This window comes from Piliocolobus tephrosceles, chromosome 10 (genome assembly GCF_002776525.5).
Source record: "Piliocolobus tephrosceles isolate RC106 chromosome 10, ASM277652v3, whole genome shotgun sequence".
NCBI lineage: Eukaryota > Metazoa > Chordata > Mammalia > Primates > Cercopithecidae > Piliocolobus > Piliocolobus tephrosceles.
Genome location: NC_045443.1, coordinates 16,389,769 through 16,403,371, shown reverse-complemented (window position 1 = coordinate 16,403,371; position 13,603 = coordinate 16,389,769). Strand labels below are relative to the sequence as shown.

Below are 13,603 nucleotides of genomic sequence, written 5' to 3'. Positions count from 1 at the left end.
GGAGGACGATCCTAATTTAGCCGCTAAGTAATTAAGCAAACAAATCAGATTTGGCTACACTGAGCTACCGTGAACGTTTAAATACTCATGTCTCCTCTCCTGTGCTCTTGGATCATCAAAATGAAAAACGTTCATGTGCAAGAAACAAACCTTATGAAATTCTAGCATGGAGATGTGAAATTCAAAGCAACCTTCTTACTTATTTTTTCATCAGAGGGATAGGGCTCAAAATATCACGAAGTTCAAACCACTAACATAAGTTGTGTTCAAGGAGGGTAGTCATGTCTGTTACAGACTTTCCCATAACTGATGAGAACGTACGCTTGCATCACAGCATTGAGAAGGAGAAAACTGTAAGACATATTGGCGATTTCTGTTCCTCATACTCTGTGAAAAAAATTCAGGTTGGAATCTGCTTGCTTCTGGTGGAGCTGTGTGAGAGGTTCACGTTCTTTGAGGTCGTCTGCAACATGATCCCCTTTTGCACTATCAAGCTTGGCTATCACAATTGCCAGGCAGCCATCTTAAACTTGTGTTTTATTGGAACTTCAATACTTACCCCTGTGTTTGTTGGATGGCTCACTGATGTCTATTTAGGAAGAAACAAAGTGGTGTATATTTGCTTGTTTCTACATTTTCTAGGTGAGTGTCCTCTGCTGACTGGAATGTTTTGTGACTTAATTGAGTAGATTTTTGTTAGAATTTTTAGTTTATATTATTTTCACTCTGCTCTTAGCACAAAATGTGATAAATGAAGTAAGAATGTGTTTTCAATGTATTTCATTCTCTGTACTATTTGAAGAATGCTAGTAAGTCTGTGTGTGTGTGTGTGTGTTAGAGAATGCTTTGATGCCTATATCACTGCACTTATATTTTACAATAATTACTCCTTTACATATATATTCTACTCCTTAGAATGCCCTCCTTTCCCAAAACCTTTTTACCTCAAGTCCAAATTCATGACAAATTCCCTCAGAAATATGAAATTTATTTGCTTCACAACCAAGATGAAATGTGCTTAAAAAAAGGTTTTTGAAGTTCATGTAAAATAATTGAGAAATGTTTTTATCCAAAGGTGGTCTTTTAATTAGTCATATACTAATTAAGATTGCATATGATGGTATGATTTCTATATTAATTATGATTATATGCTTTAAAAATGAGTAAATTAAACACCACAGTGTGCGTCTTTACATATATATTAATATGTATCTGCAAAGGTTTGGGACCAATTGCGAGAAATGCTGGGAAAATATCAAGTTAGTTTAATAAGGAATAGAGAGCAATTTGAAGAACAGACTAGAATTTTAGACTGAAAAATTCAAGTTATTCCTCTTAAACAACAAGAAGTCTCTGAAAATATCATGAAAACAACATTTGAGAAATGCTATTCTGCAATACAGGATGGTCAACCACAGTGAGAGATTAAATAGACAGAGATCAGAAAATCTCAGGATGATGGTTTAAGCAATAAAGTGCCAATTCAGGAGAGAACAAGTGAAAAGCTATAAAAACTTGGCAACTAAATAAAGGTACAAATGTGATGGGGGTCAAAAATTAGCTCCAAGTTTCTGATCTGAGCAACTTGGGAATATAGCATGCTGTTCACCAATAATGAGAGGTGCAGCCGAAATGAGTGTTGGTAGGAGGACAGATGAGAAAGAGATGGATAGATATCAGGTACTCAACATATCACACAATCTCAGGCAGGTGGTAAATTACCATTCAGAGAATCCATTGGAGTGTAAGTCAAACCTGGAAAGTCCGCAGCTGAAGTTCTGTGGAATAAAAACTAAGGCACTGCATGACAAATAATCACTCAACATTCAACAAATATTTCTTATTGACTACTCTGTACCAGACATTATTCCAGGTCTGGAAATGCAATAGAGAAGAAAGTCATCTGTTCCTGCTAAAGTTGACTTTTTGGTGCAGGGAGAGAGAAAATAAATGAGGAAATAGATGTGATGTCACGTGGCAATGAGTTAGGATGAAAAATAAAGCTGGGTATGGAGACAGGATGGAATGGGTAGTGATGAGGCTGCTACTTGGTACCAAGAAAAAGTTTTCTGATAAGAAGACATTTAAGCAAATCCAAGACTAATTTACTCTGCTTACCTTGGTAACAGGCCACACCAGTAGCATTTGCTGACTTCTTGTTTAACATGGTAATTTCCATCAGTCTAGATTCTGAGGTCAGTCATCAGACAGGATGGAAATCCCAACTCTGGAATTTGGCAAACAAAAGACTTAAGTCAACTCTACATCCATTCATTTCTTTACTAAAAGTTATTTCCTTGTTGCCCTCTGCTTACAGCTGCCATCAAATTCCAACCAGTCACTAAATATTAGAGGTTATATAAAAATAGTCTCTCCTGTCTGAATTGCTACAACCCTGGCTGAAAAAAATGCAGCTTTCTTCTTTTTGACCATTCCGATGGCCTACTTACTCGGCTGCCAGTTGTCAATCAGTCTCCAGTTCATACTCCATTCTACCAACAACACTGACTTCCTGAACAAATAAATCTCTATATTGGCTCTATTATCTAAAAAATCAAATCCAAATTTATTAATTTAGCATACAAGAACCTTACCAAGTTCACCTCTCTAGATTTCTCATTCAACATGCAACCCCAACCTTGCTAATTTCTCCTGGCCTCCTTCCCCAGTTTTCTAATCTTATACATGCTCTTCTCTCTTCCTGAAATTGTCACCTTCCCTTATCTTTCCATCCCTTATCCATGACTGGAAAACTCCTGTTATTGTTTCAGGAACCAAATAGTGTTTGTTGCTAGCTTCTCTGTGTTCAACCACACCCATATAATACTTTTACGATTGCATCCATCACTTTATAACATAATAGTCCACCTGCATGGCTGACTTCTCTGATGGACCCAGCAGTTCCTGGAGAGAAGAGCCAGTGGACCCCCACCACCTAGCAGGGGGTATGACACATCATGGTGCTTCTACAGAGCTACTAAATGCGGGCATACTGATGATGAGATACACAACTGCACACATCACAGAGGACACTTTTCTTCACATATGTCATAGATTTGTCTTTTAGTTGCATCATTGTACAACAGATAGAGATAAAGTTTTGATTTAATACAATCAGCCTATTATGACATTTTCTCAAAAGACGGAAAGAAAGTGCCTTTCTAAATTACACAAATATACCATTCAAACTAAAAGTGCCTTGTTCCTAAGTAAATAGTTGCTGCATGAAATAGTTGCCCTGTCCGTCCTCTTTGGACATCCCTTTGTCTAGCCAGGCCTCTCGTCACACCTACAGAAGAGAAGACTGAGTGGTAGAAAGAGAGAAGTTAGTTTCATATCTGGCTAACCTTAAAAGGGAACATTTCAAACTCAGTAATTTAAAGGCTCACCTCATGGTAAATGAATCTGTTGCCAAATAGCTCTTCAGTGCATATATTCTTTACATTGTGAAAGCCTCTGTAGGGGAGATGGAAGCATTAGACTAAATTTTTATCTATAAGGAATTTATAATCTAATTGAGAAAACAAACCACATGAAATAACTGTATAAAAATTTATACCAAATAACGTTAATGCCAAATTGATAAAATGAAGAGCAAAACGAACAGGGAGGGGTCATTTTTCACTAATCGAATCATCAAAAAAATTAATGATGCTAACTAGCATGAATGAAGGTCTTCTCATACAATGATGGTAGGAGACTAACTTGTTGCATTGTTAAAGAACATTTGCCAGTGGTATTAAGAAGCAATAAAAATAGGAATGCCTTTGACTGAGAACTTAGGCTAATAAAGATGTGCACAAAAATTATGTGTCAGGGTATTTTATGGTATTCATTTAAAATAACTGAAAAGGTCTTTTAAAATACATTATGATTAGAATATCACATCATTACTAGAAATCATGTTGAAAAGGTATAAAGGTCTTTTAAAAATTGTTCATATTATTTGATTACATTAAAAAATCAACAGTGTAACCTCAATTTATTTAAGTAAAATATATTTATAAAAATATATTTATATATATTTAAGTAAAATATTTTTGAGTAAAATATAAATATAAAATATTTATAATGAAATCATGAGATTATGGGCCTTTTGTATTATTCTGAGTGCTTTCCTCTACTTTTCAAATTTTCTGAAATAAGAACGTATTACTTTTATAATCTGATGGGGGGGAAATGCTATTTCCAAAAAAAAAAAAAAGTATTTGACTACTTGATGGTAGGAGGTCCAAGAAGAGGGAGATACAAGTGGGTTACTTTATAACATTGGGCAAGCCACTTAACCTCACTGAACCTGTTTCTTTAAAAAAAAAAAAAAAATAACAAAATCTGTCCACTCACATCACAAAGCTTTTCCAAGATGAAACATATAGTTCATGAGCATGCTTTGCAAAATATAAAGAGCTTAGCAAAAGCATGGAATTGTATCGTAATTTTTATTAGACAAGGAAATACATCAAATGGAGTCCCCGCAAGGTGGAAGAGAGAAGGATACTCAACCTTCTTTTGTCACTTTATGTCCCCTCTCCTTCCAGCTCACACTCCTCTGTCCCCAGCCTTCTCACCCCTGTGTGTGGCAAAGAAGGCTCCATCCAGCTGTGTGAGAAATAAGATAAATAAGAAAGACATTACAAGGAGAAAGAGAAGTAGGAAAGAAAAAAAAAAGACTGTGTTCTCTAACGATAATAATGTTCTTCTTAAAAGCTTTTATGTAATAGGCTTCCGAGATGTCTGAGATCATGGTGTTTTCTGTCACTCGATTGATTAAGAACAAATAACCTTTATTAACAGTGGTTTTCTGTGTGGGTGGGAATACTAACAGCTTCATTTTGTATACAATGCTTTTCTGAGTTATTTTAATTTTGGCAAAATAAACATGACTTGCTTATACATTCTGGGAGAAAACACAGTTCAAGCTTGAGGAAGAAAAAAAACCTAAAACTCTGGATTAGTTAAGACACATATTGAAGGAAATTTTTACAATTAGAAAACGTCAGGCTATCCCTGAAATTGCAATGACTACCATAAATGTTTGGATAAGACAATCACAAAATGATGCCACTGTCAAAGGAAGAACCCTGTTTATTATGTGATTTGGTGATCCAATTGTTCTATGTTACATTTATTCTTTTTTTTCTCCACTTACAGGCACTGCTTTGTTATCTGTGGTGGCTTTTCCCTTGGAAGATTTCTATCTGGGCACTTACCATGCAGTTAACAACATACCAAAAACAGAGCAGCACAGGCTGTTTTACGTAGCACTGTTGACCATTTGCCTTGGCATTGGAGGCGTAAGAGCCATCGTCTGTCCACTGGGTGCTTTTGGCCTTCAGGAGTATGGATCACAAAAAACAATGTCTTTTTTTAACTGGTAAGTAGCACTGGCTAGGAGAGAAAAGAGACTTATGACCATTCACTGTTTACTTTCTGATTCCATTTGGGTAGTAGTTGTTCAGTCTTTGTGATGAATTGGGCTAAGTGACGATGGAATGAATCTGTGATGATGATTCAGTCAGTAATCACAGGAGCTTCTAAGTCTCATGCAGACCAGTACAGGTTACCAGCACCTTCCCAACACACGCGGATACATTCATCCACCAGGTAAAAAGATTTGAAGTGCCTTGTCCTGCAGAATAGAAGGTGGCTTTGGAACCAAAGAGAACTGGGTGGAAGTCTGGACTCTGCTTAACACAGGCTGACTGACCTTGACCTAGTCATGTATTCTCTACTTCAGTTTATTCATTTCTGAAGGGGGATAATACCTCTTCTCCAGTTTTATGAGAGGTAACGCCATGTGCATTGCTGGCAAAGAACTTGGCACATAGTAAGTGATCAAAAAAAGGTAGCTGTTAGTATGTCTGTATTATAGTAGACTAATTTGGGAGAAATTACAAATTTCTAGGCCAATGCAGAGAGAAGATGCAAAGATGAAAGAAGTATTTAACAATTTGTTAAAACACCACCCAGCATCTCTGTTTCTCACCCAGTTCGCTCCCAACGCCTAAAAGAGTTCCATGAAAATCAAACAGCCTTCCTGTGAATCTTTGCCTCTCCCAATGAGTTCCTATGGAGTTCGTCTGTTTTTGTGTTTTTTAAGGAAACAATTTATATTACCAAATACAAATTCAAGAAAAAAAATTAATATGTGGATCTTAAGGGAGGGTAGTTAAGCATTTGGTATAAAACTTCTTTGTTATTGTTGTTATCAGTGGATGTCAAACAGATGTGAGCTACATTGTCCATTTTTAGAGTAAATAGTGGCTATATGTATATGTACAGGTATATGTAGCTCTCCGAGGCAGTTCCTCTTTTCTCTTTCTTTTTCTTTCTCCAATTATATTAATATTACAAAGCACTCAGCCCTATTTTGGATTAAGTCCTAATGTCAGAGAACAATGCAGTCTTACCAAAGGTAGAAGGGACTCTTTACTTCCTTGCAGCAAATTCTGCCTCCTTGACCTGCCCAAAGGAGAAAGAAAAATCCTTCTTTTTTATTCTATTCGGAGGTTTTAATCCTTAATTAGCAACATCATTTTGATTAAATAAGACTCTGGAGGATTAAGACTGGAGAGCAATCAGTTGTTCTGAAAGATAGCTCTGGAGAATTTATTGTACTGTGGTCTTAGTCATTCAGAGTTGTGTTTAATCAAAGTGACATTTCTCAGTGTTGATTACAAAGGAGACATTATATGAATGAAATATTTCCTTTGGGAAACAGAGGGGACTCCCACTGGGTCTGTGCTTTAGGGCTTCAGGAAGGGGGATGGGGAATCGGGAGAAAATGAATTTCTGCAGCTGTAAGGAACCAGGCCAAGTTTAGGATGAGCACATTTAGATTTTTAAAAATTATTTTCTGATTTCACTAAATAGCTCAGTATTTAAAAAATGTAAAGTTAAAGCATCTAGAAATGTGTATAAAGAATCAGGGTGTTATTCTTTAATGTGATAAAAGAACTGGATGATAAGCTCCTTGAAGGCTGAATCTGGTTGTTTTACCTTTTTTTATTTTTCCAGTTTAAATACTAAACTACAGGCCAACTTTTATGAATGTTCACTTACCTTACTGTAGTTTATAGCAACGAATGCGGATTCCATTCCTGTACACAGTGCAGGGGCTGGTGACAAGATGGACAGAGACTCCACTGGGCAACCAGACAGCTGGCAGAATCCTGGCTCTGTCACTTAGGAGCTTTGTGGTCTCTGGCAAGGTCCTTAATTCCGCAGAGCCCCCGGCTCCTCATCCACCAAGTGGGAATATCTTGGAGAGCTATTGTATCACTTTTACATAAAGTATCCTAGCATATTATAGGTATTCAAATTATGATAGCTATTGTTACAATTATTGCTAAATCATGGATAAGCCATCAGCTGAAACCATTGTCTAAATGCTGGGAAAGAGGGGACCCATTTAGGAGGAGGTCATCTTGGAAAGGAGCAGTTTATTAATGCGTAATCTATGTCTTCCAGTCAATGCCTCTAGAAATTACAAGCCTGGCAAATATAATGAATTTCAGCCGTGCCTTTAGAAAACAACATACCCCTTGAATCTGTAACCACTTGAAGGCTGCATTCAGTTCTATTTGCAGCACAGATGTCAGATGTTCATAGTTACAGGACCTTTAATGAGATGTGTCATTGCTTCTGTACCACCTAAAGCTTCCCAGTGAGCATGTTAAGCAGCATAGACTGGAAGTCTCAGGCACTGAAAACACCACTTCCGAGTAAAGCTGCCAAATGTAGGTGAGAAAACCACTCCCAGCCAACATTACCATCTGGTACTGGATCTTCCTCAACTAATGCACCTCACTACAAAAATAAAGCTAAACTCCCTGAAATCAAGAGACATAACAACCTGCCAACATCCTTGTGCCATTATCCAGATCAGAACCTGGCTTTCCACATATTCCAAAAGCTGAGATGGCCAATTAAGAATCGCCATACTGGAGATCACCTAGGTAAATACACCTGTGCGGATTCTTCTCTGGAAGCAAAAAGAAGGAGAATAATGAAGTCTGTTCCTGGCCACAATTTTAAATTCTACCACAATTAACCTCAAATCTTGCTTCTGCATTTCTCTACTTTCTTCACCTGATAATTTGCATCCTATCTGCATATCACAGTCTGTTGCTAAGGGGTTACTAGGGTGAATTATATACATGATTAAAAGCCCAAGTAGAATATTGGTAAAGTTCTTGAAAAAAGTCTAGAGACTGACTTATTTCACCCCAGAAATGTTGACTATCTGGTACTCAAATTGACTCTACATGGTATCTGTCTCAAACTGAAATATGCTGATTTTAACACTTCCTCAAATTAAATATATTTTATCTTAGAGAAGCACTACAGGTAAAAATATATTATCTCACAGCATTTTTCCAGAATCTATTTTAATATTCACAAGAACACTGAGAACAATGATTGTTAATCCTAGGTGCACATTAAAGCCACCTGAGGATTCTTTTTTAAAAAGTACAAATGCCTGGGTCCTGCCGCCGAAGATTCTGACTACATTGGTTAGAGGTGGGATTTTTTTTTAAGGGACCAGGATTTTTTTAAAGCTGCCCAAGTAGAGTTGAGAACCACTGTTCTAACGCAGTGTTGCTGATTTTAATTATCACTTGAGAGCCTTGTTGAAAATGTTTCCCAGGTCCCTCCTCGAACCTCCTGGATTAGAATTTCCTGGGAGGACAGGTGAGAAATGCATATTTTAAACAAGTACTGTCTTAGTCTATTCAGGCTGCAATAACAAATTAGCATAGATTGGCTGGCTTATAAACAATAGAAATTTATTTTTCACAGCTCTGGAGGCCAGAACTCTGAGATCAGGGTTCTGGTGAGTGTTCGCTTCCTGGCTGGAAGACTGCTGGCTTCTTACTGTGTCTTCACATAGCGGAAGCGGCAAAGGAGCTCTAGGAGGTCTCCTTTACAAGGGAACTAATCCCATTCAGAAGGTCTCCACCTCTATGATCAAAAGCCCCACCTCCCAAATACACCGCTCCCTAATACCACTGTTACAGGAGGTATATAACACCTAATACCAAGTTAAGATTTCAACATATGAAATTTGAGGGGACACAAATATTCCCACCATATCAAGTACTTCAGGTGATTCAGAAGATCAATCAAAGTTTGAAAACAATCCCAGAGCCATAAGGAAAGTCTAGTGATGCCTTTGAAAAGAAATGAAACTAACCGTTGATTGAAGCCACTACTGTGTTTCAGACTGCTTTGGAACTTTTTGACAATTTTATAGCAATTATCATCACATTTAGAAATCTACCTGATTGAGAAATTCAACATAATTCTGAAAAGAGAGAGGAAAAAATATAAATCTACATATATTCAATCATAAAATCATAAGTTATAAGGTACATTTCAGCAAACAAAATCAAAGCAGTTCATGAAATAATCTTATTAATACTCAAAATGTCCTTTGAGTTGCATGCTGAGGAGTAGTAGCTTGTAAATAGCTTTGAAAAAATCACCAGACTTTCCCAAATTCTATTTGCACTGGCTCTACCCAAGTTTAACAAATGCTACCCTCTCACCCTAATAACAACCAGCACTTCCTTCTTTTCCTTTGTGATCTGAGCTCACCGCAACCTCCATCTCCCGGGTTCAAGCAATTCTCCTGCCTCAGCTTCCCAAGTAGCTGGGACTACAGGCGCATACCACCACACCTGGCTAGTTTTTTTGTCTTTTAGTAGAGATGGGGTTTCACCATGTTGCCCAGGCTGTTCTCGAATCCCTGAGCTCAGGCAATCCGCCCGCCTTGGCCTCCAAAGTGCCGGGATTACAGGCGTGAGCCAGCGCGCCTGGCGCACGTTCTCTTTTAAGCTTGAAAGATACATGAGTCAGGACAACTGTTAAAATTAGGGTGTTGGCCAGGCACACACCTGAATCCCTAGGCTCTGGGAGGCGTAGGAAGGAGGATCACTCAAGGCCAGGGGTTCGAGACAAGCCTGAGTAACCCCATCTCTACCAAAAAAAATTTTTTTTTAATTAGCCAGGCATGGTGGGGTGAGCCTGTAGTTGCATGTGCTTGAGAGACTGAGACTCAGAGAGTGAGGAGCTTGAGCTCAGGAGGCTGAGATTACAGTGAGCTATGAACACCCTGCACCAGTCCAGCCTGGGTGACAGAGTGAGACCCTGTCTCAAAAAAATAAAAATAAAATGATGTGGGGTGGGTAGGGGTTGTTGGCAAAAGAATGAGGGAATGGGAAAGGAGGGAAAGGGAATGAAACGGGTGAAAGAGTAAGAGAGGCAGGGAGAGCTTGGGAGAGAGAGTAAAGCAGTCCCCCAAATTTTTAAATTAAAACCTCAATTTCTTCAATCCTAGTATCTAGTTACCAAAATCAATATTTTATTAAATTGTCTTTAATAGCTCTGCTGGAAAAAAATATGTATTCACAGATAAAAAGGAACTCTAAAGTTTCTGTTTTCCTCTTCTTTCTCCAAATATTTGACTACCAGAATATTCTTTGAAGTACCTCAGTGGCCAATGGTTATGCTAAAAGAAGCAATGATTGACAACAGCCATCCACCATGAAATCGGTGCCCAAGTATTTTATTTCACTGACTCCTCTAAACTGTTCAGTTTTATCCCATTGAAGAGTCACAAATCCCCTGGAAAATTATCTGAATATTGATCAATGTAGAATAAAATACTTTCTCTGGAATATTTAAATGGTCCACTAATGCTATGAAGACCTGAAACTTACAGAAAATTTGCCCCCCTTCTTTAATACTGCCTCAGGTTAGGAAAGACTATTTTGAATAATTTCTCTTCAAATCACCAAAAGTAAACACGAAGCACATCAAAACTGGCCGGTCTAAGAAATGACACAATATTTGAGTAATTTAAATTTATTACTAAATTAATTAAGTGAATGTTTAAAATAATCTCATGAGGATTGCTGAGTTTTGCAGCAACAATTTTTCTCATTTGTATTCAATACCATACGATCGTGAAGACAAAAAAATTACCACTTATATATACTCCCAATTATTTGCAGTTCCCAGTCTGTATTTAAAAGTAGACTAAAGAAACACATTTTTACTGCTGCTTTCAATTTTCCTTAATCACTGGTATTTGTTTTGCTTTAGTGCTTTGCTCTCTGACTTTTTGTGTGAGAGGTGCTTTATAAATTCAATTTGCTAGTGAGCTATGAGATGAAAGGAGTCTTAATGGTAAGTTTGAAGACTGTGGGTTTTTATTTCTTTTTTTTTTTTTTGTAGATGATACATATACAATTTCACCCTTAATTATCTGTAGCTTGTCCTGTCCATGGATCAACAAAGATATATATAAAACATGCCTGGACTAGGTAATTCTTTCAGAAAATTACACAATCAAATATGTTGGGTGACATCTGTTAAAATACATTTAGTACTTCATGTAAAATCTCTTCCTAGACATAGATATTCAGCACTAAAATTTTTTGGTTTCTAACTACTTTTCACAAGATTTAAGTCTTGGAATAATTGTAATTTTCCTTGACCCTCTTTAGAGCAATGCAGTTTACATCACCATGTGGTACACTGAAGAGTCACACAGTGTTCTCTTAGATTTTCTCAACCATGCTTAACATTTTAAAAAGAATTTCCTAAAGACTGAAAGCACTGTAACAGTGCTTTTGGCTCCAGATTCTCTGTGTTGCTACAGCCACAAGTCAAGTGTATGGCTTGCAGCAGCATGAAAGGATAACCTGTGGCTGAGCCTAGGGACTCCATTCAGTTGTCCTAGAAAATTATAACTTTTTGTACCTCACCTACCTTGTGATAAATACATTTCCGTTAGTGGATCACAGTAAATCAGTTTGCTCAATGTGGTCATGTTTGATGTTCTATTACTTTTCTAGGCCAATTATTGAGAGGTTTTAGTTTTTTTCTAATATATTGTGTTTGCTTGATTAATTGATTTTTATGAGATGCTATATTATTAATCTGTTATTTAATCTCCATTTATTTTCAACGTAGTACTGTGCTAGGTCTCATGAAGATAAAGAAATGAAGAATAAAATCTTACCATCAGGGAGCTTCACAATCTATACATGAAAAGCAAAACTGACAAAAATGAAATAATTGAATAATGAGTATTTGCTTTAGAAGTTCAGAAAAGAAGCTGGGTGTAGTGGCTTATGTTTCTAGTCTCAGCACTTTGGGAGGCCAAGGCAAGTGGACTGCTTGAGCTCAGGAGTTCAAGACCAGCCTGGGCAAAATGGCAAAACCCCATCTCTACAAAAAATACAAAAAAATTAGCTAGGCATGGTGGTGTGCACCTGTGGTCCCAGATACTTGGCAGGCTGAGGCAACAGGATGACTTGAGCCCAAGAGATCAAGGCTGCAGTGAGTCAAGGTCGTGCTACTGCACTCCAGCTTGGTCAACAGAGTGAGATAATGTCTCAAAAAAAATTTACAGAAGAGAAGAAGCAGAATATTCAAGAAAGTATTTAATGAAAGAAAAGAGACTTTGAAAGTGAGACAGGGCAAGCCAAGAAATAGGACAAGTTAAGGAGACAAACATGAGTAGGTCTGTTTCTCAGACAGTGAGGAGACTAGCTCAACCTGACACATCTTCTTTCCAAACACATATCACATATCTATCCACTTCTATCTCTTTCCTTTGCTACCACCATGGCCCAGTTTGCTCTTAGCTCTCATCCAGACTTATAATAGCTGTGATTTTCTCCCTACCTTGCGCCGTCTGCAATTCATGGAACTGACACAATAATCTTTCCACTGAAAACAAGATCATATGAGCCCCCTGCTCAATTCCCTTCAGATGGCTTCCCAATGCACTGAAAATAAAATCCAAACTTCTTGCCATGAACTTCAAGGCCCTAAATGACCTGGACCACACTTCCTGCTTTATCTTTTCTTCTAATATTTTATTCCTTAATCACTGTATTAGTCCATTTTCATGCTGCTGATAAAGACATACCCAAGACTGGGAAATTTACAAAAGAAAGAGGTTTAATTTGACTTGCAGTTCCATGTGGCTGGAGAAGCCTCATAATAATGGTGGAAGGCAAGGACGAGCAAGTCATGTCTTACATAGATGGCAGCAAGCAAAGAGAGAGCTTGTGCAGAGAAACACCCATTTTTAAAACCATCAGATCTTGTAAGACCTAGTCACTATCACGAGAACAGCGTGAGAAAGACCTGCCCCCATGATTCTATCATCTCCCACCTGGTCCCATCTCCCACCACAACATGTGGTAAATATGGGAGCTACAAGATGAAATTTGGGTGGGGACACAAAGCCGCACCATACCATTCTGCCCCTGGCCCCTCCCAAATCTCATATCTTCATATTTCAAAACCAATCATGCCTTTCCAACAGTCCCCCAAAGTATCAACTCATTTCAGCATTAACTCAAAGGTCCACAGTCCAAAGTCTCATCTAAGACAAAGCAAGTCTCTTCCACCTATGAGCCTGTAAAATCAAAAGTAAGTTAGTTACTTCCTAGATACAATGGGGGTACAGGTATTGGGTAAATACAGCCATTCCAAATGGGAGAAATTAGCCAAAACAAAGGGGCTACAGGCCCAATGGAAGTCCAAAATCCAGCAAGGCAGTCAAATCTCAAGCCTCCAA

At 37.8% G+C, this 13,603-nt stretch overlaps 1 protein-coding gene across 1 annotated transcript in view; it reads left to right on the top strand.

The window, feature by feature from the left end:
- The first annotated feature begins 281 nt into the window (after positions 1–281).
- The window catches only part of SLC15A5 (solute carrier family 15 member 5), a 92,440-nt gene continuing 79,118 nt past the window's right edge, over positions 282–13,603 (top strand). The window contains exons 1-2 of the mRNA XM_023226205.1: positions 282–642; positions 5,152–5,374. Of these exons, the coding sequence (XP_023081973.1) occupies positions 282–642; positions 5,152–5,374 (584 nt within the window). The remainder of the gene's footprint in view (positions 643–5,151; positions 5,375–13,603) is intronic.